The sequence below is a fragment of the Pseudopodoces humilis genome, chromosome 21 (assembly GCF_049639895.1).
Source record: "Pseudopodoces humilis isolate 2021_Gansu_Grassland_sample_001 chromosome 21, ASM4963989v1, whole genome shotgun sequence".
NCBI classification, from domain to species: domain Eukaryota; kingdom Metazoa; phylum Chordata; class Aves; order Passeriformes; family Paridae; genus Pseudopodoces; species Pseudopodoces humilis.
The window spans coordinates 9,292,824-9,320,342 of record NC_142220.1 but is presented as its reverse complement, the minus strand read 5'-3'; the positions used below and the strand labels follow the sequence as shown (position 1 = coordinate 9,320,342).

The window sequence follows — 27,519 nt, the reverse complement described above, 5'->3', positions numbered from 1 at the left end:
TTGATAATTGATTTTCTGTGATACATTTCTCAAATGAAAGCAAATAAATCCACTCCTTTCCTTCCCTTGAAAGACAAAAGAGAAAGGGAAAAACCAGACAAATTCTTCCTAATGTCTTTTTGCTGGTTTTGTTCCTTTCCTTAATTCTTCTAGGTGGTGTTTTGCATCCTCTTTGCTAAACTAATGTGATGAACGTGATGCTCAAGGAAACAGCCTTGGAGCCTTTGAGGGCTGTGTAGGTGGCAGCTGAACTTTAATTTCCTGGAGCTAATTGCAGCAGTGAAGCTCACAAGCAGCTGCTTCTAATTGTAGTTGTGTGTGGCTCCAGGAATGGCTGCAGATACCTAAACATGAGGTGACATTTAGCACAGCAGATAGTTTGTGGGATTTGAAATGGCAGGTGGAAAAAAATAGTTAAAAATCCAGAAGGATGGTTGCTGTGGAAGCTGGGAAGGATGATGTCAGCAAAATAACATCATGAAGAATTTTACAGATTACAGAATTTTCCTTCATGGGAGCTCAGACTGATGGAAAGAGGGAAGAAAATTCCTGAATCAAATGAAAAGAAGTGAAAGGAAGGAACAGTATTATCAATTCCAAGGCATAACTGACAGAGCTTTCCAGAATGGAATGTTTGTGCTTTACTGTTTGAGCCTTTGAGGCTCAGACTCTGGCATGTAGGAGCAATATATTTAACAAAGAATGTAAGTACACATGAATAATTAGCATACATTTGACATCTCTGGCTGTAGGAGGAGCCACTGTGTCTGGAAGGTTGTGCTCTAGGTGTAGTAAAATATAAAAGATTAATAGCCTGTCTCACAACAGATTACTGAGATGGAATAAACCTTATTTGTACATACCAGATCAGTTATCACACCACATCTCATGGCAAAGCTTTCCTGAACCCCACAGGCTATTCTGGGCTTGGAATGCAATTTATTATTTTTTTGTCATGCAAGTTTTGACAGGAAGCAAAATCCTTGGCAAAGACAACTCCAAAGCTGTGGCAGTCAGGTTTGGGCGTGGGCTGTCTCTGATGTCCTGAGGATTAATAAACCACCTTGTCTTACTGAATGCAGTGCAGACTCCCAGGACTGTGGGAAGCCTTTGTCTCCCACCAGGTTTTTTTCATGAGTCAGTGGAAATCTGGGAGTAAAGATGAAGAGAAAAAACCTGTTACCAGATCTGCACAAGCATAAACCCCTGGGGGAATGTTAAACTTTCTGCAGCCCGACAATTACTCAGTGTGTAAATTATATACATAATTCACACAAAATACCACTTTTAAACAAACACCAGCTTAGGTCAGGCTGTCTCCTCCACTCTTGTTTTGTCAGAACAAGATCCTATTTCTTGTCCTTCCCACTGTTTCTGTGTCCAGTCTGTGCACTTGTAGCATCTCTGGCTGCTGCAGGTGGCTTTATCAGCTCTCCAGGCTGCAGTGTTCCTCCAGGGGCTCCACAAAGGGTGCAAAGAAAATCCCAGCAGGATTCCTCACCTTCAAGTTCCCAGGAGGACAGTCAGCTATTCCTGACTCTAACATATGTGAATTGTGAAGTTTGCTGCTATCCCCTGGAAATATTCATAAATTGGGAGTTTGTAATAATTCTGTCAAGTAAATCATGCTGTATTCTTGGTGTTATCTACTTAGGAAGGCGCTTTCTGAAGGAATCCATGTGATGGTTGTTTTTGTCTGGATCAGACCTCAGGCCAACAGGACCTGCTTATGTAACAAGAGTTGATTTTATAAACTGAAAGAGGCAAAAAGCCCAAACACATAATAGAGAGGAGAAAATGCAGCTAGAGGGGCTGCTTTTCAAAACACTCAAAACTGGTTTCTTGACCATATGAAAATCTTTAAAATGCAATTAAAATGTAAACTATTTCACTGAGATGCCACAAAATCTTACCATTTCAATGTTCTTAACACCTAAGTAAAACACGTTGTAAATCACTTTGATCTCTTTTGTGTCTTAAACAATGGCTCTAGAAGAAATCAGTCTGTTTTAAATTGAGGAAGACTCAATGTGTGCATGTGTGGTGTCTGGTGTTTCCAGTGGCTGCTGAAGAAATCCATTGCAGTAAAATTCTTCATAAGCAGAATTTACATTCTAGTAAAAAACCTTTAAAAACTCCAGATCTATTATTTTAAAGCAGATCAAACATTTACAGTTTATTAATATATTACTGAAATATACAACTTTGTATTGATTAAATAAACACAGATAGAACTGTAAAAGAAATACTTTTTTTTAAGTGCCAGAAATATGTTTTGAACTAGAGCTAGTCAATGAATTGATCTGTTCTTTGCAATAAAAGAGTATAAATACCACAGGTGGCATGGCTAAACCTTTGTAGCCTGATAAATAATCACTGGAGCACTGGTAAGCTATATAAGCTGGATCATAGAATATTAACCAACTTTATTGCATTTCATGGGTCTCTGGATGAGTTTGGATGTGAGAAATGAAACTTCACCATGGCTCTTGTTAAATGGAGGAAGAAGGATTTCACAATATTCTTTTGGTGCTATCACAATCCCATGTCTTTATCCATTTTGGGTCCCCTGGGAGGAAGGTGGAGGCAGAATTTACCACTGAGTTGTTTTGTCATTAAGGACACATGTAGGGAAAACCAGAAGTCATGGTGGCTTGTGTAAAAAAAAAATCCATAAAAAAATAAAAAGTAACAAAAATTGCATCAGAACATTTCATTTGGGCACATTCCATGGAAATATTTGGGGTTTTCATCTCATAATGACATTTCCAGCACTAAACTTTTAAGTGAAGATGCTCAAAAATGCAAGCAAAAGCTTGGTTCTTCCCAAGTTTGTTTTTTGGGTTTTATGTATATGTTTGGTCTGGTTTGTTCTAGAATTGGGGCGGTTTTCTTGAGCTGGGGTATGATTTCAGTCTGTGAAGGAAGGAGTCTTCCACACACATCTCCCTATTTATGAACCACTCCTATGAAAAAGAAAAACTAAGAACTTCTCATGATGTGACTCAAAGGCAGTACATAGGGATGAAGCTGATAAAATGTGTCTCCAGAGCCTGCTTATTCCCAGAGTTCATCCAGCAAAAATGTCAGCTGAAAGCCAGACTGCTCCATGCAGAGGAGCTCTCCTGCCCAGGTCAGCCACATCCAGATAAAAATCATTTTTCTCAGACCAAGAAAACAGGAACACCTGGGATATCAACTGCTTGGTCCTCACACTGCACATCCCAGAGCTCTGAGCAGCTGCAGGTGACAGATCTTTGCAAACACTGGCTGCTGGCAGGTTCTGTCCCAGGGACAACTTCCTAAATTTCACTTTCCTCAAAGACTTCCTCGGTCGTCTCTCCGGTGGTGACCTCTCCCTCGCTGCTGTCCGACATGCTCATCTGGGGAGGGCCTGGGCTGGCCTCTGTCCTCTGCCTGCCCAGCAGCTGCTTCAGCTGCACGTCCCAGGGCTTGCTCACCTCCAGGCAGAAGCGCTGCTTGCTGCTCAGGTGCTGCTTTTTCTGTTTCTGTGAACATTTCCTCAGGTATTTTATGTTTTCCCCGACAAAGCAGAGTTTGCAGCCAAAGGGATCTGCCAGCAGGAAACGGGACCACTGCTTCTGCAGCTCTGCTTTCACCTGAGGGGAGGGGAAAATAGTCACTGGTGATGGCATGTGAGCACCCTGTAGTTCACTGACACTAATACTGGTTGTAAAATAAGACCTTCCTGCCCCTTTGGGGTTTACCTTGCACCCAGTGCTTGGAGGGGAGGAACAGATTTGTTTGCTAAATCAATCTGAAGAGTCCAACCTCTTCACCCTGACTTTAAGAAAGTTTTTCCTCTGTAAATGTGACATGTGAGAGTTCAAATGACTCCCCTGTTTACAGCCTGCTGTGGCAAGGAGGAGGAGGAGGAGGAGGAGGAGGAGGAAAGCCCAGGGGCTGTGGAAGCGAGGACCACACAGCTTTACCCAAGTCTTGTGCTGGTGTAGCTGGTTTGTTTCGTTAAAACATTTATTGGTAGCCTGGTGGAAACCCTCAGCACTGAGTGTCCCCCTGCCTGTGCTGCCTCAGTTTCAGCTGTGACATTCTCCAGGTTCTGCACTGGTACCTAGCTCTGAACTCCACACAAAGTGTCAGCAAGGTCTCCTCACAGCTCAGGCACACACAACAATCCTTCTCCAGCCCCACAGCCAAGGACACCGCTGCAGCTCCAGGCCCAAAAAGTGCAACCAGCAGGGAATTGAGGAGAGCAACCTGGGAGGATGGGACTGCATCACCTGCAGCTGGAATTGCACAATTCAGCCCAAGCTGGAAATGGACCAGAACTGATCCAAGTGGGAAACTCCTGAGCCAGGGCCCATCCTGGGTGTACATGTTGCTGCCTAAGATAAAGAAGAGCTCCAAATGTGATCACTTCACGTGGAGCTCAGGAGTAAACTCAGGGCTCAGCCTGACTGACCACACATTCTGGGGTTTGAGCTGGTTAAAGGGGGGGTTTCAGGTGACCCTAAACCTCCAATGGCATTTCAGACCCCCCAGGCTATCCACACCTCCACAGTGCTACCACCACTCAGTCTTCCATGGAAAATCTTTGCTTTTGAGTCCAAACCTGTGCTAGTTCTTGCTGTTCTCTTCACTCAAAACAATTTTACCAGCTCAAAAGAACACATATGCTCTCAATAAGCAGAGCTGGTCAGTGTGTTCATCATCCTCAGTGACATTAATGTACTTTACTAATGAACTAAAAACTTCTCTCACAGCATTGTGTCTTACCTCTCCATTAGCAAAGCAATAGAGAACTGCTACCAAAAAACCCTGTAAGAGAAAGGGAGTGAGAGGAAAAAGTCAGTGTGCAGGAAATACCTGAAGGTATAATTTAAATGTGACATTAGTGGTAAAAACATAAATATAAGCAGTGTTCCTTAATGTTCAAAAAGGAAACTATTTGCCTGCATTTATTTATTAATGAAGTACCCAGTCACTTGTTTTTGTGAAGGTCCTTGGCAAGTGCAGGGCACATTCTGTGCAGATGCTGAAGAACAGATTACAAAACCCAGTTTTATCTTCATTTTGCTACCCCATAATGTTTTTTTCCAAACTATTGCTGTTATACTGTGACTGCTGCTATTTCCAAATGTGGTAAAATGAAAAAGATGCAGCTTGAATTCTCATATTATCTGTATGCTTGTTTGTGAGTGATTCTCATTTGGGTTCTTTTTACAAATTATTTCTATATTAAGTGATTAGTGTTAGTTCAAAGTTCAGCTACACTGAGTGTTATGGCCATTTGGAATTGCTGTTTTTCCTTTGAAACTGATTTAGATAAAAACCTCAAAAAATCCTACAGATACAACTTGTTTTAAACCAACCCCCAAATTATTATTTCCATTTGCCTCTTTCTGTCTGTGTTTGATCTCAGGCTAAAGCAGATTACCCAGGCTGCATCTCAGCCCCACAGACATGCAGATTTATTCCCACTGCTTCAGGAAATGCCCTTTTTTGGTGTGTCTAAAGGCATCTGTGACACAAGTTCTGATTAAGAGAATAAATACTCTGAGTCCCAAGGAAATATTTATATTGCAGCTAAAAAGGTGCAGTTCAGTTGACAGCATTCAATTGTTCTCATATTTTTCCAGAAATGTTTCTGCTTTGCCCAGACATAAGTTTAAAATTAAATTCACATACACAGAAGCTTCAACATTTTTCATTATATCTAGAATTAACCAATAGCGTTCTGAGCCTGCTGTTAATTTTCTAGCAGTCCTGAAATATTTAGAGTCATTAATTCCTTAAGCATATGTGCAGTTTATCTGCCACACCAGTGGAAATGGGGACAGGAGAAATAGCAAACAGAATTGCTTTCTCCATGTGTTTTATGTCTATCTTTTTTCATGCTTCACCTGAGTTATGGGAGGAAGATATAGTTAATTAGAGTTAACAATAGGTGATATTAAGTACAAATTGTAACATAATAATTACATCACAAATATATAATGTAGTTTAATTTACTATTTTAAATATTAAAATATCTTAGAATATATTATATCAAATACAAATTTCCTAGCTTAAAAAGCAACTTTTTATACAGAACTTCTCCTGCTCCTGGAGGCAGTTCTCTTTTTTGGGGGGAGCAGAAAGTTCATGGCTCTGCTGGGTGGTTTTTTGTTATGAGTATGAACTCTTAAATTTGACCTCACAGGCTCCTCAAGCAGAAACAGGATTTAAACACTCCTGAGCCTGGTGATAACCACTGGGAGAAAGGCAGGGGCTCAGGAGCTGCCTGTGTGAACCTCCCTGGGCTGATCTCAGTTTGTAAAAACCTCTGGGAATGTCGTTCACTGTCGCTGCAGGATCGGAGCAGGCGGTGACAAGCGCTGTGAAATCCCACCAGGAGCTGGAAGACTTTGCTGATTATTTATATTTGATGCTCACTTTATATCCTGGTTTCTTTCATGCTTGCTCATTTTTCTCCCAGTAAATTGATTTTCACACTTCGAAACCTTTCCAATGTGTTGTGACTTCTCCAACACACGTGTTCAGAATTATCCCAGTGTGAGTGAAAACGCAGAATCAGAAATTCAGAAGAAATGTTCATTAGCACCAGTAGGAAAGGACAGATGCACACGTAAGCCTTGCTGTTGTTCTTCAGTTCTAATGACAGTTGTAATGTGATAAATTACTCATCAGATAACCCAGTTATCTCCACCAGAAACCAGTGTTTCTTTCCTGAGGGTAACAATTTCCATGCACAAGCGAGCCAAGATGTTTAGATTGCTCCATTTCCTAAAGCAAAGCAGCATCATACCTACAACAGAACTCCTATTTAGAATTTAATTTTGTACTCCTTGAAAATGTTTGAGTTAAACCTTCAGCTGAGATCCCAGGGATAATTGTTTTTCTTTAACAAAACAGTTTAACTGCCTTTTAAAACTACTGAGAAGATTTACAGACTAAACAAATGTAATTGGGTACAGTTTATGTGCTTTTTGGCTAATCCCTTCATAAATAATGCTGCAGCTAAAAAACAGAATCTGCAATAAACATTGGCTAAGATCTCTGGGTATTTTTTAATGGAGCTTTGCTTCTAAAGCATGGCTTGCTGCCAAGCACATGCATGTTTCTCTAAAAGGAGTGAAGTTTGTGTTCTTTAGCAAGGATGAGTAAGCTGGTTTATATATCAGATTTCTTTGTACAAGCCAGTAAATAAAATCTTCACTTAAAATGATTCTGCGCTTTTAAAATAACATCTAGGCACTGCAACCTCTCCAAGTAAGGCTATTTCTAACCAAGGAACCCTTAAGTTCCCTTCCAACCCAAATAATTCTGGGATTTTGTGAACACCATGTCAGCAGGCTCCCTGGGCTTGTGGCTCTCCAGGAATTCTCTGCTGTCACTTGGGACATTTATCCCCTCAAGCTGTGGTGGAAATTTTATATGTTGAGTATAGCCTCAGTAACAGTGTCAAAACACTGCTGCATACATACACCAGAGCACAGGTGGATATATGCAAAGGTTAAAACCCAGGATCATCATAAATTGTGGGAAAAGTGCAGCAATGCTGGGATGGCTTCGTGCCTCAGGCTGCAGAGCAGGGGAGCAGTGTCAGAGCAGTGAATCACTGAGGAGCTGCCACTTGGAGCCACAGAGATCACTGGGCTTTGCAGCAAATACAGATCTGGAAATTGCTGTCCTGGTGTCCCAGGGAGATCAAGGCAGGAAGATGTGGGTAAAGGACAGCTTTGCTGAGCAGGTTCATCAGTACTGTCTCAACAATCACTGAGCAGGCTGCAGAGCTCAAGACAGAGGCAGAGGCAATGTTTGTGCCAGTGCCCAGCTCTCTGGCCAGGCAGCCTGGAGAGCAGAGTCCCAGGGAAGCACACCCTGTGCTTGAGTGGCCACCAGAGAATCACCCCTGAGCTCCAGTAACAGCTCCCTCTGGAATATGCTCTAGGAGCTGGATGTTTTATTGCAGTGGGGCTCCTTCACCCCCTCAGCCTTGCAGCTGAGCTCTGAGGGCGGAGTTCACATTCCCTTCCTCATCTCAGGCTTTTCCCACTCACCCCAAACTAAGGCAGGGGCACTGAAGAGGAGCCAAGTGCCTGAACATCTGTAAAATCCTCCTGACTCGATGGGTGACAAATTTCCACCTGCAGATGCTGGTCCATCCACAATAGACATGATTTCTGTTCCATCCATGTGAGGGCTCTGACAAGTTTCCTCCTAAAACTAAAAACTGATGCAATGTACAGCACTTTTGTGGGTGCACACCTGGGAGTCCACTGGGTCACTTTGCAGATAAGCTGAACAAATTTGGGAAAAGGGAGCCCAAACCTTGGATGAGGCAGACATTCTCATGGTTATGATTTTGGCTGGGAGTGTTTTAAATGGACCATTTGAATCCTGTTTTCAGGGGTCTTTGATGAACTGTTACCTATTACAGAGGGCACCTTTTTTTCTGAAAATGTCTGACTCCTTTTTTTTGGTGTTTGGGACTATCATTTTTGAGTATGCAGTTTGTGAGTGTTTTATCTTGTTAATGCAGCAGAGTATTTGGAGACATTGTAGGTTGGGATACAATATTAAATTAAATTTACTTTAACTGTAGTGAGCAGCAAATGCACATGGATCTATGAAAACAATGCTTGCAAAACAGTACTTACATGAAATGAGCTCATTGTCAGCTGAATGAAAAGTCTTATATGTCTTGAAAGTCCTTCCACCTGTTCATCAGTGATGAAGGTAAATACAAATTCATGGATCCCCAGCAATGGGATCAGCACAAGTGTAGATCTTGCCAATCTTAAAAAGAAATTTATTGTTGTATTTTTAAACATCCTTGGTGCCAAAAAACAAAAACTCAAAGAAATTATTCCAAAAACTTGCCCTCAGTATTCTGACTTTGGAATGGTAGTAGCAGTTTTGTGAATTACTTTGAGAATAATGTGTGCATAAATCTGTGGAAAGTCTAGTTAAAAGGCATGTGTAAATGAAGTGTTTTCCATGGCACATCCTGGCCAGAATAAAGTAATGCCTGACTCTCCATCAGGCTACAAAGATAGTGCTAGAGGGCTTTTCTTTTTCTTCCCAAATTTCAGTGACAAAGGGAAAGATGTCACAAAAATGTGTCACTGCAGCAGAGGGCACAGGTGTGAGAGGAGATACCTGGGACCAGAAATCTCACTGCACTGAAGAGCCTTTGTGAAAATGCCCCCAAAGCTCAGCACACAGGTGCTGACTGCCTTTGTCTCTCAGACAGAGAAATGTCTGTGGAGCCTGAGTCCCCATTCTGAATATCTATTAAGAATATTCATCATATTCTGAATATATCTATTTCCCACATTCTGAATATTTATTACACCTGGTGGTGGTAGATACATCTTCAGGGAAAACTGACAAGTTTTTGATGTGACAAAATTTTTAAAAAGAGGCCAGAACTTCTGTGTCATTTGTTACATACCTGTATTTGTAGTCATGAAAACTCATTTGCTGAGCTTTTAGTTTGGAAATCAACATTCTGAGAATTTTTAAGAAGATGACAAAGTTAACCTTGAAGGAAAATACATATGGTTTACTTACTGCAAATGTTATGACACTAATCAGTTAAATGTTAAATAAATGTATAATTGATATTAAACACTTGCAAAACCTGCCACCAAATAACTGGAATGCAGCTGGGATGAGGTTGGAATACAAGCAGGTTATTTTCACATACTAAACATGCAAAGTTGAGTAACTTAGCATTGCCTTATTCAGGTTGACCTATAATTTGATACATGATCCTTCAGTACAAAATTACCTTTCAATTTTTTAATACAGAACCCTGCTTCCTCATTTTTTGAACAAAGCTTTATCTCTTCTGTCACTTTATGTCTCCCATGATATTTCTGTGGTCTTATTTGTTCCAAAATTTTGAAGGACAAAAATGGCACAAATTAAAAAGACCAAGGAGGAAGAAAAAATACAGGTTATAGAATTCTTACTGCAATGGAAAACAACATTGGTCCTCGGATGATCCACCAGATCCCCATGTGTTCATTTGTTCCCCAGCACCTGGAGAATAATTTAAAATAGAATTACTTTCATAGAAAAAAAAATGTTAAAATGCTCACATAACTTGTGTATATATTTCAAAAGGAACTTGGTGAAGTTCAATTTTTTCAGGTGCCCCCCCCAAAAAAATGGAATCAAACTAGGAAGAGTTTCACCAACAACTCTGAAGATCTTTCCACATCAATGTTGATAAGGTTTCCCTAGACCATAAACTTCTGAACTGTCTGGCAAACTCCTTGAATCCACAAAACATGACACCAAACCCTCATAATGGAATTAATCCTACTTAAATTATCTGTCTGAAACTGGAGACTGGAAATGAGTAAACCGGGAATTGTGACCATGCTTCTTGATCTGCTAAAAAATATGCATACTGTTTCCTTGAAGCTGCCTGTTTTTCTCCTGTTTTAACCTTCTGATTTGTCCTATTTCTTCTTGCTGGTTAGCCTGAGGTTCTGTGGGATCTTGGCTTGTCATTTGCAATTTATAAGACATCTGACTCCATAAGACTGTAATTATGGTTTGGATGTTGCTTATTATCCATGTTGGCGTTGCAAATAAAATTCTCTAGAAACCACAAAAAGTAAGAGGAGAACAAAAGATTCCATAGATAAAGCACAAAGTTTATGTGATGTCACCAACAGCATCACTGGAGACCAGAAACTGGTGCTTGCCAGTGCATGCTACTGTCCCTGATGTCTTCACCAAGTATCAGCTCTCTGTGACTTTCAGGTTTTGTCATGAGCCTCCATTACAATTCACTTTTTTTTCTTAAAAAAGTGGCAGTGAATCCAAATTGAACTCAAAGTCTCCAAGGAAAGCACTGGTCTCTTCTCCTCTGATGGATGCTCTCCATGAAGGTCTTGGTGCACACAATTTGCTTCATGTAAATGGATGAACATTTCAGGAGCAGTGGAAGTTCATTCTACGCCTTGCTAAAATGCTTAAGTAAATCTGAGAATTCCTTTTTAAGGAAAGTTTTTTAATGTGAAAGTACTAAAGGGAACCTTGAAAATGTAACAAGTATCAATAGGTGCTGTATAATCTGATAATTTGCTGCTCAGTTCTTGTGTCAAGTACTGCCAAGGGCTTTCAGCCAAGCAAGCAGAAAGTCAGGATTCCAAAGAACATTTTATTTAATAACCTACCCTGTGTTCTCCAGTTTGGATCTGCTTATTCCCCAAGGGCCCACAAACAGGATTGGAACAACTGAAAAGAAAAGAAGAGTCTATTCCAGCCAAGCTTGTAGAAAGGTGTGGGGAAAAGATTTCTGCTTTTCAGTTTTCTGTTCAGAATGGTACAAAAATCAGCTTCATCCTGGTTTTCCCCATTTGAATTTGTAGTTCAAACACAAAATTATTTTTCGTGGTATAGTTGAATCTTGCATTTTCAGACTGATGAATACATTCACACATGAGCACACTCCTGATCTGCTGAAATCTCAATTTCTGACCCTGAGAACTCAAATTGGCACTCGAGGCCTCACAGACCACCCTGGGCACAGTTGTTGAATTTTAAAGGAGTTTTCAGTGAAGGCATGGAGTGCTGCCTGGATATTGAAACAGCTGACAAAGGACTGTTGTCCTGGACCCCTCCAAGAGAATCCAAATCATCTCATTGTTGCCCCCAGCCCTTCCTGGAGATCACAGACTGCAGGCTGAAAATAAAACCCCTAAAGGATTTCTGCATTATTCCAATGGACTAAAGCACAAATCTCAAATCATCAACTACAACAAGGAATGTTCCACTGAATTCTCAACCCAGTAACACACAGGGGATTTTCTGGTGGAAGTGGAAGAAATCAGAGCTGTGGGTCCCTGGGACCAGAGCAGGGATATTCAGGATTCTGGGACTCTAACTGAGGTCATGGAGAGAGCTGGAGTGTGGCAACACAGAGAAGGGGCCAGAAACAAAATACTCCCCAAGAGAATAGATTTCTGAGTAGGTCAAAGGGGGAAAGAGATAAAAGGGGTCTCACTTGGGTGGGAGATGGTGCAAAGAGAGGGTCTGCAGAACACCTGGGGCGTGGGGAACAGAACAGAATTCGGATCCAGGGGGATCTGAGGAGGTCCCATGAGGAAAGGTGACACCAGGATGAGGAGGGGATGATGTCAAATGCAGCTCCTGTGCAGCAGCTGAGGAAATGGCAGTGTGAGCCCTGGGCCAGGGGTACTACAAATGGCTGTAAGACATGTCCCATCTTAGCAGGGATTGTAATAAATATAAATAAAAAGTAAAGCTAATATGTGGGGAAAGCCTTTAGAAAATTGGTGAATGTGATGTGACCAATGGACGAGGACCAACAGGAAAATAATCATTATTATTATTAATACTCTTCTGATAAGGAGGAAATTTCCTAACAGAACTTGTCCACTGCAGTTTGAAGAAGGAATGAAATGACTGCTCCCTGTTCCCACAAGCTGGTGATCAAAGCAACGAGGGGATTTAGAGATAATGAAAGAATAAAGCAACACCAAACAGCACAAAAAACAGTGGTCTTGATGCATCAGCAACCTGTGGGCTCATAGAGCCAAGGGTCCTTTAAAGAGGAAAGGGTCCTTTAGAGAGGGAGCAGAGAAATCCAAGCATGAATGGTGAGGACCATTAAAGGAATTACCTTTAAATTGTCTTTATTTCATAGATAATGCCTGAAATGTAAGACCTGGCTCACGCAGCGTTTCAGATTGTCTCCTAACTTAAAGCACACCTGAGAACTTTCAGGTGAGCTGGGAAGGGGAGCATTTAAATGAAAATTGTTAATGATTTGGTATTTTTGCTGTAGAAGTGCTCTATTACAAAGGGAGGAAATGAAGGTGCTGGTAGCACCATAATATTCAGTGATGACAATATAGAGCCCAATATAAGGAAATTTCTTCTTCTGCCCACCAGGCATCTGTTTTCTTATGAAACAATTCCCTGATTTCCTGCTCAAGCTGAACTGCAGCCAATGAACCACTGCTGACATATCTCCATTTACAATTGCTGGCTAAGAAACTAATGAATAAAACAGAATTCAGATTTATTTTTTTTTTCCCTCCACTGACTCAGCAAAGCACCACATAATAATAAATAAAAGTGCTTGGAAACAGATCTGGACTTACCCCATCCTATCACGATGTATGTCTGCAGCAGTCGTCTTTCAGAGAGCACCACAGTTATCAATAATGTATGCAGATAAATCCCTTCTACTAAAAGCCAGAAGTAATTTGCCCCAACAAAGTAATGCATGAAAAACTGGGCAGTCCTGCAAATGATTACAATCTGTGGGGATGAGAGATGAGGAGTCACTGCAAACATAGATGTCATGATCTGCATGTGAGAGTTTTTATTGATGAGCTGTTAAAATATTAGTCATTAACATCTTGCAGGTAATTTCCCTTGTTGATATGGGCAAGCTGCATTCCCACAACAATGTACAAGAATAATTTATTCACAGTGATCACAAATGAGATGTAAATAAGTGCCAAATAAAATCAGAGATTTCTTTCTAAAGGCTGCAAGGTGTGAGTTGTTTTGCTAAAGTGGCTGTTTCTGAACATTACAATCAATTAATATGTTCTTTCTATTCATTTAAAATAAATCTCTTACAATCAGGATTTCATCTTGATTATCCCAACTTTTATCCACAAAATCTCAGCATCCAAAGCTCAATTTACAAACACCTCAATGCTTGATTCTGTAGGGCAAATTTCCAAAACTGTAACTGTTCTGAGCACTAGAAGCACACATTTACTATTAGCTGTGAACTACCACGTTACCTCTGGACTCAGGTATAATATCCATCCAGTTTCATCATTTGGCCTTTTTGAGTAAATATTGTAGTACACAGAGTCTTTTATAAGAACTGCTGCTGCACGCAAGATAAAGGATGCAAATAAATTCATATGGATGTAGTTTCTTGTGCAGTGAAGTTTTCTGTGGGAGAAAAAAACAGTGTATGAATCCTCTGGAACAGATCTAATTTGCAGAAATAAAAATTTTTAAAAACCAGCAAAAACCCAGCAAAACAACTGTTGCATTTTTATTGTTGCCATCAATGGATTCTGCTTAGAAATTGCATTTGCATTGCTCTTAGCAAAATACAAATTAAGAATCAACAGGGCGGTTTGGGTTGGAAAGGATCTTAAGGCCCGTCTCATTCTATCCCTCCTGCCATGGGCAAGGACACCTTCCACTAGATCAGATTGCTCCAAGGCCTGTCCAGCTTGGTCTTAAAATCTTCCAGGAGTGGGGCAGTTTCTCTGGATGACCTGTGCCAGGGCCTCACAGTAAAGAATTTCTACCTAATATCTAATCTAAATGTACCATCTTCAGCTTAAAGCCATTCCCCCTTGGCCTATCACTCCATTCCCTTGTCCAAAGCTCATCCTCAGCTTTTTTGTAGCCCCTTCAGGTACTGGAAGTCACTGAAACACTGGAAATTAAAGAAAAAAATCAATTTCATAAAAAGAAGAATATGAATACAGGGCTCTGTACATTTAAAATGCATGTAAATTTATACTAACCTGAGTAAAGAAAGTATAAATAGAGCAAATACCAGTGAGATGAGAGAAAAGTAATATCCTACAGTGTATAGCAGCTGTAATGTGGTGAGGAGTTTATGTTCTTCTTCCTGGGAACAAAGAAAAATATGTTATGTAGGCAGGGGGACAGAGCAGAAACACAACTCAGAAACTTTGGGGATCGCCTTCTTTGAGTTTCAAGGAGCCAGGGCAGGATCCTAAGCTCTCTGCACTGCCTTTTGAAATCAGTGTATGACAGAGACACTTGCACCCAGAATTCCTATTTAAATACAAAGGCACTCCCAGAATATTCCCAGTTTCCCTGGCACAAACACCACTGGCAGTCCAAACCACGGCTGAGCCTTGCTGTGACTCTGGGGTGGGTTAAAAGCTGCAGAGAGGAGCTCAGTGAAGCTGCACACACCAGGGTGTGTGGCCTGCAGACAGCCACTGCCAGCTGTGTCTGAACAGTTCTGAGAGTCAGCTCTGACTGACTTCCCTCCTGAGTTCAAAGGAAAACAAATAATTATTAAATCAGAGCTGTCCTGAATGTCTTTGAATGACAAATAAGACCTCAGAGGAGGAAGGGAACTACTCCCACTTTCATAGATTATCATGGAACATCCTGAGCTGAAAGGTACCCACAAGGATTGTTGAACTCCAGCTCCTGGCCCTGCACCAATTTCCTTCCAATTTGCCTAATTTAACATTTCTTTCTCCTAAGTTTTTTCTATTTTAGCTGCTTATGTCTACCTCTCAACTATTCAAACTTCTGGCTTAAGGAAAGCATCTCTGAAGAGGGAATGAGATCCAGGATCTGTAGCTTTCATACTCCCAATTTGGCCAACAGAGATTTTCTTGGAACGTGTGTCTTTTCCTCAATGAATTTGCTGTTTTTCTAGTTCTACTACTCAGCACCAGGGACTTCAGCACTGCCTTCCTGCCAGCAGTTTTCTCTAGTAATTTGATGCTCGTGAGCCAAACCTCTCTTGAAAGGGGTGAAAGTGCCCAGGGAAAGCAGGAGATTCCCAGCTGTCAGTGCCTCTGCTCTGTGGAAATATCCCAGCAGGTAAAAACCTTGTAAGAATCTCAAGTTATCATCTTGGCTATTTCAATTTTGCAGCACCAAAGCACATGAAACCAAGCTGATTCCTCTGATGTGTGAAGATACAGGCTCTGGGTTATTTCCAACACCTTGGGGGGTTTCAATTATATAAAACAAACAGGTACGAGCCCACATTTAGTGTTGGTAGGAAAACTGGTTAAAGCTTTCAAAGAAATTGCCTGCTGTCACACAAGATGAAATAATATGTCTTGCAGAAACAAATATGCTATCCAGAATGGTCAACAAACCTTGGAAAACACTCAGAACTTATGAATATTTATTATATTTGCATAAATAAACTGAAAGTTTGGAAATCCATGTACTTACTATATAAAGAGCTCAGTAAAAAGTAGCAATACACAGAGATACTAAACTAATAATGTTCCATAACTAATCAGTAAAGCAGTGGTACTTGATAAAGTAAGAAACAGCACTCGGTCAGTATTAAAAAGTCAAAAATAATGGTAATAGTGCTTACCTAAGAGACCTAATTCTGACATCTGCTAGGCTGAACTCCATGGCAAAAGAAGTTTGGCTGACAAAGTCCAGCCCCTGGCCTGATGCAATATGAGAAATACAGGAAGGATGGTGTTAGGTGAGGGTGAATCCCCCAGTCTCTGACCAGCCAACTTTGAAATAACCAATTAACAGCTCATGAAATGCTGCAAGGCTCAGAAGGGAAGTTGTCTGACTTTGACAGACTAATGTGATTTGGGAGATGCTTACTTGCTTGACAAGTTGCAGTGTTTTTTTCTATTTTATTAGGACAAAATCAGCACATGTGAACACTGGACTCTGAAGAGAAAATAACTTGTGGCATCTAAAGCAGGAATCCCCTTTTTAATATTTTCTCTTCTGCTTCTTATAAATAAAATAACAGCTTTCCATTTGGTAATTTAAATGAAATCTGAAGATCTTTTGCAGATATTAAATGGAAATGTTTTGTCAATTACTCAGGAAAGGATTAAGAAGATTAAAGTTTTCAACCGTAATATAAAACATACTTACATTTTTTTGGAAATGATTTTTCTCAGAACATTCTGAACTATCCCGCCAAATGTCTGTGGAATTTTCCTTTGTTTGCCAAATCCCTTCATCCAAGCAGACTCTGTATACATGTCCTACACTTCCTGAAAGTAAACAGAGTTTTGGTTTGAAAGGTCAAAACAGAGATTTCATTTTTCATACACATCTGAAAGATTTCTGCCTTACACCTCCACAATAGACTCCACACCATCCATACTCAAAAAAAGAATAAAACCCACTTTTCTTTTGCCTTTGTCAATATATTTTTTATATTGACATAGGACAAAGTGGGAATGTAATCCAGCAGAAATAAATTCCCAAAATGTGCCTGGTTTTTACAAGAAAACCCACACATTACAACCAAAACAGAAGCCCACCTCTCACTTTATTAATTTTTCCTCGTTAAGCTCATGAATGGGTAATTCATTGACCAGGATTTGGTTGGGGAATGCTCTTTCTCCTGATGCTGCAGGCTGGTGTTTCATTTCTGTGCTCTGGGCCCCTGCAGCAGGTTGGGTGAACTGATGAAGATTTCTTGGTTTTCCTGCATTATCCCAATTTATCCTAATTAGGAATTTGCCCAGAGCATCAGAGGAATGGTGTGAGGACGCTAGGTTGTGTTTGATGTTGTCCTTAACAGCTGCCATCTGTTTATTTCTAATCAGACCTGAGCTTTTCCAATCATTTTTGAGTTGAAGTGTTTAAGGGTGGTAGCAACAACCGGAATATCTTGTTTTGCTCAGCTCAGAGCTGGGAGAATTGCTTTGGGAGCACAGTTTGTTGTGATGGAGCAGGATGATATGAATACTAGCCACTGAAAAAACCTTAAACCATCCATGAAATGTGATCAGAAATTTTGCTTTTGTAGAAATTCAGATAGAAAAAAAATCTCCATTCCATGGAGGCAAGATGCTTTTGTTTATTATGAAGAGCTGGGTGTGTTCTGAATGGTTGGCAGAAGAAGTTGGGGAGATCAGATAGAAACTTGGTGTCTTACTGCTTATTAGCATCAAAATTATTTATAACATTATTATATTTATAAATATAAAATACATTATATATATTAAATATATATTATACATATATTTTAATATATATGATATACAATCTAATATATCATATATAAAATACATATCATTTTAGTATATATAATATAATATTTTATTATATATAATATAATGAGTTTTATATATTTATATATAATATATATAATTTTAAAATATTTTATATTATATATAATATATATCATATAAAATAGACTATATTTATAAAATAGATTATCTTATTATATTAGATTACATTATATCATATCTTATATCTTATATCTTATATCTTATATATAATATATTATACTTTATATTATATATTACATATTACATATTATATTATCTATTATATTTGTGTATTATATATAATATATATTTTATATTCTATATTTTATATATTGTAGAATATATTATTTATTATTTATTTTATAAAATACTAAATATTTAATTATATTTAATATAATATATTATTTATTGTATAAAATATATAATATAGAATTATATTTAATATAAATTATATTAAAGAACAAACCACGTGTGGTTTGGGCTGCAGAAAGCTGGGATCAGCAGCTGACAGTAGTCTCCCATAAATTAAAGGACTTGGGCAGAACTGGTCCCTCCGAGGGGAAGTAGAAAAGCAGCTCAGAAAGGGAATTTAGCAGGATTCAGAAATGCTGCTCTGTGGTGATAGCAGCGCCCTTTCATTCCTTCATGGGAATCTTGTTTGGTCTTCAACACTTTTGCTCCTGGAGGTGATTTTTCCCCCTGTTCCCGAGAGGCTCCCACTGCATTCCCTGCAGGAAAGGGAGGCTTGGGAGGCTGCTCTGCTCCCCACTCGCTGCTGCTCTGCTGCTCCCGCTCTCCTGCACCGAGTTTGGATCTTCCAGCTCTCTGGAATTGTGTCTGGACCAGCAGAAACTGAACCCTGAGTCTTTTACTCTGAATAAACCCTGGCAGCGTGGTTCTGTGACCTTGCAAATGCTCCTTTACAGCAGAAAATACAGAGCTGTGGCAAGCTCAGATGGAGAAAAAGAGCAAAAAGCATCAAAAATTATTTTGTGCCTCAGTTGAGAAGTGGTGGAAAGAGGTGAGACTTTTCCTCCATTCAGAGGACACTGAATTCCTTTAGCTGAATTCCTGACACAAACTCCAAGACAAGGTACCACTTTCACGTTACCATTTTCCAGCCACGGCAAATATGAAGGACAAGGAACAGAGACATTTCCTGGGGGTGAGTAAGGCCAGCAAACAAACTGATCAAATGTCCCATTGCAGTGTATTCCTGGGGAGAGAAGCAAATACAAGTTTTACAAAAAGCTGTCCAGACAATGGACAATCATGGAAACCATTCCAGGGAACCTGCAAGCTCCTCCAGAGCAACAAGATGTTGCAGATAAATGTTGTGTATTCACTGTGCAATGCTCCATGCACAGCACAGAAACAGGAGCTGCCCTTCTGCCCTGACTCCACTCATCACCTGAAGGCTTCACACTCCCCACTGAGGTTATTGCTTAAAATCACAAGGGAGCTCACCAGGGTCTGCAGATTCCTTCTGAGGGACAGCACAGGGACAGCTCCAACCTCTGCTCTGTGACAGTGACAGGAGCCAGGGAACGGCTGGAGCTGGGCCAGGGGAGGTTTGGGTTGGATTTTAGGGGAAGGTTCTTCCCCCAGAGGTGCTGGCACTGGCCAGGCTCCCCAGGGAATGGTGACATTCCCAAGGCTGCCAGAGCTCCAGGAGAGCTTGGCTCCCAGGGATGCCCAGGGTGGGATTGTTGGGGGGGGGGGTCTGTGCAGGGACAGGGACTGCACTGGGTGATCCTTGTGGATCCTTCCAGCTCAGGGTGTTCTGTGGTTCTGTGATTTGATGTTTGTATGATCCTCAGGCCTCTGTGGTCCAAATGTAAGAGTCAGATCCCAGCCATGCTGTCCCTCACTGGTTTTGGTGCATGCAGCAGTTGGGTAAATGGAATATATTCCACCTTTCCACCCCTGTGACACCAGTTCTCAGCTCACACCCCCTCTGTCAGTCTCTCACAGTGACCCGTTTTAGTTTTTGGGCAATATCTCTTATTCCCAGAGATATTATCAGAGGTTATACCTCTGGTAATATCTCAGAGTAACTCAGTTTTAATCTTCACAGTTATCACATCACCCACAGACTGGAGGTTAAAATAAAATATTTGAAAATGAAGACTTGAAAAGGTGTAGGCAGGTGACAGCAACATAAAATACCTTAGTGGCTGCTCTAGTGTCTTGGTTGGTTTCTGTCTTTCTTTTAAGATAACACCAAAGATCTCTCTTAACTTTAATGTTTTTGCTCATCCTAAACCAGAAGAGAATATCCCACTTTATTTTCCATAGTGCTTAGTAATACTTTGAGAAAATTGTGTAGGAAAAAGAACACAGGGAGCAAGAAAGATATCTCTGTGCTATCTCACCAGCATCTTTTTGGGGTGCTTCTGCTAAAATGCAGAGCACAGGATGTACATTCCTACTCATTCTGCTGTACCTTTGAGGCTGAGTATCTGTGTTATGATCTGTGCAGCTGTTAGCATTTAGAGCTGCACTTTTATTGTTCTTTTCCCCAATTTCTGTTTGTTTAAGTGTGGACTGGGGAGGCTGCCAGGATAAAAAATACCTATTTTTTTTTGTCCCTGTAGTTCTCTAGATCACCCACTCAAAACTACTGCCCTCTGATACCTTGCTGGGTCACCTGGCTTAGTTCTAATTGCCACCAAAGCCATCATTCTCTGCTTTCCTGGCAAAAGACATTGCTCTTTTGCATCATGCTAATGTTTCCTGCACACCAGGTGCTCACCACAGGCTATTGACTTCCAGCTGCTCTCTACTGTTCCTTTCTTCCCTGTCAGCATTAGTTGTAAGCCATCCTGCAGGTGTACTGGCTGGGCTGATGGATGATTTGCTTTCCCTGCTTCCCATAAAATCTTTGGTTCCCTCTGCAGTCCTCATCACTGTCTTGTTCCTTGACTGTAGTCACATAGTCACGTATGGAAGCTTCTTTTCTCTGGATTTCTGTGGTTTCCGCTTCACTATTTTCCACAAATGGCTCTGACTTCTGACCCCTCCCAGTTTGGAGTCACCAACAAATTTGGGGAGGGTGCTTTCAACGCCTGCCTATAGCCAGTGAGTCCAAAACAGAGAGCACAAATTCACTTTTCATCTTTCCTTGGTGAACAGCAGCCACACCTTGGGCTTCTCCAAGTGCTCACACCAAAACTGTGCCATCCTCTCCAGGAGACAGACACCTAGCTGAGCAGAGTTTATACATTTAGGAGTATATAATTTTACATTTATACATTTAGGAGTGAAATAATGATGGATTATGAAGTCTCCTTTAAGCAAACAGCAGAAAACTTTGAGCACCCAGTCAAAGGAGGGAGGTGTGAATTCAGGAGGAGACACTCTAGGTGTGCTGCTCTTCATCTAGGCATTCAAAACCACAGAGAAAGGAAAAGAAACAAGGGACTTTAGGCTAATATTTGTGTCAGCTGAATTGTTTACATTTAGAACTTAGGAACAGACATACAGCAAGATTTGCACATTCATCATTGTTACTCAGTAAATGTTTCATTGTTTAATTCCTTACCACTGTCTACAGATGATTCCTGCAGCATTTTCAAGCATTCCTGTTTATATTTGTTCCATCCAGTAGTGGTTTTTTCCAGCAGAGAACCTTTGGCCTGGGAGTGAAAATACTGTACAGGAGAAAAATCAGTGAGAATATTTTAGTCCTTAATGACAAGTTTCTTTCTATTTCAAGAAATTCTGGTCTGAGCACAGAAATAAGGAGAGGAGAAGAAAGGAGAATGGAGGAATGGTAGGTAAAAAAGGTCTAAAGGGTTTTAAAATATTTTTGAAGATACTCAAGCACACCTGGTTGAGTAGCATAGAAAAAAAACCAAAAGTGGACAAAACAGGAATGAATAAGCAATGTTATTTAGCTACTAACACCTCTGGTGCATTCTGTACTCCTCCCCAGCATTTCACAGACCACTTGTTTTACCAGCAATTGCAACTGTGCCATTGACAGCTTTCTATTCTTCTTTTTATTTTTTATTTTTTAAGAAACACTTTTGTACATTTTAGTTTAACTTGCCCATTTACAGTGTGTTCCCCTTTCTGCCTCAATAGGGCACCACTTTACTTTCTTCTTGTGTCCAGAGGTGAGAAGAGTCTTCACCCTCTAGATTTCCCACATAATAAAATGACAGAATAATATCCAACAGAATAACATGTGGGCTGTGAACTTCACTTTTGTTCCTTTAAACCTACAGTTTGTTTTTTATTTTAATGCAGAAAATCATATTTATTTACTTTCAAAACAAGAACAGCTAGCTCTTATGCAAGATCACTATTTCATGCATTTTTACTGTGTAAAATGTTGCCTGCTCAATACTCTGCTTTTAGTCTCCCAGCTAATTTCCAGACACCCCACTTTAAGCTTGAGGGATTTGAAAGGCTATAATCATTCTTCCCTGGATGGGCTTGCAAGATAAGGAGAGAATATTTACAGCAGCCATGAGAAAGGAATGCATGTTTCCAAAATAAAAAAGCATCTTGACATTTCCCTCATGCAGGCCTCAAAATGTTGGGAGCCAGGGGAGATTCTTCAGACACTTGTGGGTCAGTGAACCTGATTTGAAGAGGCAGAGACATGGAGATGACGCATTTGTGGACAGGACTGCTCGGCTGAAGGAAGAACACTCCGGTTTCTGATAAACAAATGCACCCAACAGCCAAGGAAATAGAAAGGAAAGTTTGCAGTGGCTACCTGGCAGCTTGGCTGGTCCCATTCCATCAACCAAGAGCTGGAGACACAGTCATGGAAAAGTTCACTGGGCAAGAGTGAGGAGCAGGTTAGGCCTAAATGACAATTCCACATCACTGCCTGATGGAATTGTCCATTCCCTCAAGTCTGCAGGCACGGTCACACTGGTCACTGTCAATGTAAATACTGTGAGATAAATTTGTTTTGGTCACACAGCCCATACCTGGTCACTGTCAATGCAAATACTGTGAGATAAATTTGTTTTGGTCATGTAGCCAATACCTGGTCACTCTTGATGTAAATACTGTGAGTTAAATTTGTTTTCTACCATAAAACTTTCTGATGAAAAAAATCAAGTCTGCACAGAATCAAAGCTGCAGCTCCCCCCCCAAAAAAAAGTTAAGAGCTGTCAGCTCTTATTTTTATTTTATATTTTTATAATATATAATATATTATATGATATAATATATAATATATAATATATAATATATAATATATAATATATAATATATAATATATAATATATAATATATAATATATAATATATAACATATACTATATACTATATAATATATAATGTATAATATATAATGTATAATATATAACATATAATATATATTTTTATATAATATATATTTTATATATATTTAAAATAGTAATTTTAAGTATAGTTAGAAGGACATATTTAAAAAAATTAAATTATTAATCAAAATGAAACATTTCACAGAGTAGCTGTGGCTGCCCCAAGTGTCCTTAATGGTTGATCTAAAAGACTAAGAAATCCCCTTAGATTTATGTTTCAAAGAAATAATAAACACATATTCAACAGGAAACCATGATAAATTGAATGGCAGCAGCTTGTGAATTGATTATCAGATACTTATGGAGGGAGTACCAACAACAATAGGCTGAAAAAAGCAATCCTGCTGTTTGTGCATGACTACTCAGGGTGCTGGGGCCTGCACCCTGGGGAAAGGCCATAAACAGAGAAAGGCTGAAGAATGCTGGCAGTGCCTGGGATTGGGGAAAATCAGCTTCCATTCCCTTCTTGGTTTGAAAGGGTTTGATGCAGGTGCCCCAGGGAGGGGATTTCAGTCTTTTCTGCAGTGGGACATCCTGTTAAGGCCTTTCTGTATGAGCTGTGTGTTTATAGAGTTATTTACCATCCTGTGAGAGTCAGAGAATGTCCCAGGATACGCAGGGATCACCCAGTCAGCTCCTGGTCCTGCACAGACCCCCCAAGAACCCCACCCTGTCCTGAGGGCTCTGTCCCAGCACTCCTGGAGCTCTGGCAGCCTCAGGGCTGTGTCTGTTCCCTGGGGAGCCTGGGCACTGCTCAAACTCCTTCTGGCTGGAAAACTTTCTCCTGATATCCAACCCAAACCTCCCCTGGCCCAGCTTCATGCCATTCCCCCTGGGACAAGGGTCACAGAAGGAGCATTTTGATACCTCTGAGCTGCCACTTGAAGGCAAAGCAAGTAGACTGGGAATAAGGAAAAAACTTTGGAGGGAAGGGGAAATGAAGTGAGGCACCTTGATGTTCTGTGTTTCACTGAAAAGGAGTCAATGAAAAGTCAGAGGCAGGCTTGCCTCAGTGTCCTACCATCCATGGCTCCTCAGAGAGGGGCACAGGGTCTCTGAGGAAGAGGGTGGTCTCTAGTGTGGGTCAGTGTGAGGAGCACAGCGATCACTGCTGCACTGTGCAGGCTTTCCTGGTTTGATGGAGAAGGCCAAGTCACAGAAGAACAGAATTACACAATGGTTTGGGTTGGAAGGGACCTCAAGAAAGATCTTATTCCAAGGGCAGGGACACCTTCCACGATCCCAGGTTGCTCCAGGCCCTGTCCAAGCCGGCCTTGAGGACTCGCGGGGATGGGCCCTGTGTGCTGAGAGGAGCCAACAAACTCCTGGCACAGGCTGTGACTGCAAACCCCAGGAAAGCTCCGTGATGACCCAAGGCTTGGCTTAGACACAGTGCAAGTTCCATGGTACAAATACAAACTTCCAGGGAAATTTCCCATGATCTCAACCAGCGGGAGCACACAGCTTTTGATCTGTTGAACCTTTCAGCTGCCATTCGGCCGCTGCTTTTAAACAGCGACTTCTGACTCGGGAAAATCAAACTCAGACAGAAACTCGGCAACTCTGTGATCTTTTGTCCTACACTGGACATCATTTCATGTTGTCTGAAGTTGTTTGGTAAAAAAAGAACTGCCTCAGCCTGCCAGCCTGTCCCCTGCTTGCTCTGAAGTTCACCCATGAGGAAATTTAATCAACATTCCCTGGAAGTGTCTGGCCATTTATTTTGATTGCACCAACAGGACACCACTCTTTAGAAATTTGTTGGATGCAGAAGAAAATGCTGCTGGAAGCTTTTATTTAGGACATGGATTCTATTTGGTTGCAGAGAGGTTTAAATTTAAGTTTTTCATAACTGACCACAGTAAAGTCAGAATTTCACCCTTTTAATTTTTTTTATACTAAGCTAGCAGTGAAATGAAATGCTCCTGTTTATTCAGTGTGCTCTTATGGACAGAAAAAAGCCCCTTCAATTTAGGCATAAACTAAAAATAAATGCTGAAAAATATTTATTCATTCTTTCAGCCATGATCCAGGTTTAGTCTGATGGATATTTTCCTAGCTATAGAGGTATTTGCTAGAAAATACAGATATAGTGATTTATGGCTGTTATTCCTTTAAATGTTTCTTTCTTATGAAATAAAATATAAAGAAATACAGCTCGTATTTCTTTAAACAATTTGCAAGAACCACTATGACAATTTAATTCACTGTGATTAGTCTAGCAAAGGTTTGATCTCACAGAAGTATTTGGGAGATTTTCTGTTAGCACTGATGGAACTAATGCATTGGCTGAGGTGTCTCATAAATCTGAGAGTTTCAGTTCTAGAAACAGAAGCTCTAAGCAGAGAAACTCCAGATTTGAATTACATGAAATTATTGGGAATATTTTATTTTTTTAAAAAAGAAAAAAATAAAAAGAAAAATGTATTTATATCCTCATAATTTTTTCTTCATAAAAATGTTAGAAACACAGATGTGTTGGCAGCATGCAGCTGCAAACCCACTTTCTTAGAAACCCAAGAAAATGGAGATTAAGTGGATAGAAATACCTTCTTATGTTCAGTTTATTGTCTTGATGCCCATACACATCATAGAAATGTACCCTAAATAGATGTGTGAATATTAGTTAAATTGAAATTTACAAAATGTCAGTAATTGTTTTAAAAAATTATTCAAATGAAGATTGATATTAATAAATAAATAGGGATTCCTAAAAATCTAAATCCCAAAAATCTACATGAAAGTTTCCTTGAAGTGAATTGCACTGAGATATTTTCTCATTAAACCTATACCCCTTCCAAATTATAAGGTAAGTAAGAAGTAAGCATTTCAAACTTTGTAAAGATTTAGGGGAAAAAATAAAAATAAAATGGTTTAATGGACTTCTACAAGAAATAAAGGCAGAAATCTCATACAGATTTATTTGCTTTCTGTATGAAGGTGAGGTGCAGGATTCAATGCTCAGAGGCTAAAAGGTTGTGCCAGAAACAAATCAAAGCTGGGTTTAGAACAGAGAAAAAAACAGTAGAAAAGAAATGTGATACATAATAGTATTTTTATCTGGTAGGAAAACTGAACAAAAAGATGTAATTCAATATTGATCAATACTGGTATGAAAAGTAATTGTGTAAATTGTTGTAAATATAATTTATTCACTGTATGAATGAGGATTAATAGAATAAAATTGTAATAAGTGACCTAGCCAGAAGAGTTCTAATGTAAAACTACAGCTTTGCAGCCATTATTTCTCATGACTAATTAGTAATAAATAGAAGTTGTTATGTCAGAAGGATTTTTGGTGCAAACACGCTGGTTGTGACAGGTAAAATGCTACATGCTAGGAATTCACTTTTATACTTTTTGTATTATTGATTGTTGAATTAGCTTACCTGTTTCACAAGAAACAGTACCATGATGGAGCTGGCAGATGTTGGAGGTATCCTGGACCAGAGTCCCATGCTGGAATAGAGAGCAAGAAGTGTCACCATGCCCATTTGAATAAATTTGTCCCCACTATTCTGATATTTCACTCCGTAGATCAATTATATTTTAAAAAAATAAAAAAATAATAGAAGTAAAAATTAAAAGTCGTCTTTTATGAATGCCACTGTTCCATGAATCTTCTTTCCAAATAAGTGAGGAAGTCTCCTTAAGTGTTTAGCTTTGCTAGACTCCAGCTACGTTTTGTTTTTTCTGATTAAAGGCAGAGAGAGAGCTCAGTCTAAACTTCACAGCAACTCTGCTTACTGTAGCTGGTCCATTAGCCAATAAGAAGTTAGAAAACTATTAAAACATTAAAGGGCTGATCCTGTTCCTTGAAGCTCCACAGGAATTTTGCCAGTGATTTTTCCAGAATGCAATCCAGCTCCAGAGATACACATATGTATAAATATATTTATACACACCTCATGAAAGCAATAAAGGACACCTTAGAACACAGAAAAAGTGTGTAGGAAGCTTGCTGACTCCAGTTGTCTGTCAGAAAGCTGCTCAGTAAAAGTTGGTTTTATGCTTTTTGATCATGTTTTGTCAAATGTGCAGGATCAGGGAGAATCTAAATATGAAAAAAAAATTATGTTAGCAGCAGTTAAGTTTTATTACAATTCTTGTGATGTTCAAAGCTGTTCAAAGCTTCAGTTGCCAGGTGGATTGTGGCTGTCTCGGTGTTACCTGCAGATATTTGCTTTACACACCTCTCAACTTTATTCCAGCAAAAATCACTGAATATAACACTTTGCTTGAAGTAAAGTCCAGCAAATCGATTTGCTCCTCTCTTATTTTCTTCCTTTTTTCACAGTTTAGACACAACTAACCAATAAATACTCATGCAATTTATTTCTATTAAACGGAGCATTCTTGCTTGAAAAAATTGATTTGAAAGTTGTGGTACCAGCATTGCTAAGGCTTGAGCAAAAAAACTGTCTGTGAAAC

At 39.8% G+C, this 27,519-nt stretch overlaps 1 protein-coding gene across 1 annotated transcript; it reads right to left on the bottom strand.

The window, feature by feature from the left end:
- Nucleotides 1–2,196: 2,196 nt before the first annotated feature.
- GLP2R (glucagon like peptide 2 receptor) lies at nt 2,197–26,661 on the bottom strand. The gene is made up of 13 exons (XM_088065457.1): nt 26,478–26,661; nt 21,325–21,433; nt 18,892–18,996; nt 16,651–16,772; nt 14,541–14,647; nt 13,794–13,950; nt 13,137–13,296; nt 11,184–11,244; nt 9,966–10,035; nt 9,443–9,531; nt 8,646–8,784; nt 4,759–4,800; nt 2,197–3,620 (listed from the first exon to the last, which is right to left on the bottom strand). The coding sequence occupies exons 1-13, from the start codon at nt 26,580–26,582 to the stop codon at nt 3,303–3,305; spliced, it is 1,584 nt and encodes a 527-aa protein (XP_087921583.1). The 5' UTR covers nt 26,583–26,661; the 3' UTR covers nt 2,197–3,302.
- Nucleotides 26,662–27,519: the final 858 nt, after the last annotated feature.

Bases quoted from the DNA above. Each gene is read 5' to 3' on its own strand.
- GLP2R (XM_088065457.1), bottom strand. From the start codon at position 26,582: ATGGGCATGGTGACACTTCTTGCTCTCTATTCCAGCATGGGACTCTGG. The intron at 13,297-13,793 runs GTAACGTGGTAG...TCATCCCCACAG, and splicing joins TATTATACCTGAGTCCAGAG to ATTGTAATCATTTGCAGGAC. The intron at 10,036-11,183 runs GTAGGTTATTAA...ATTATTCTCCAG, and splicing joins TCCAAACTGGAGAACACAGG to GTGCTGGGGAACAAATGAAC.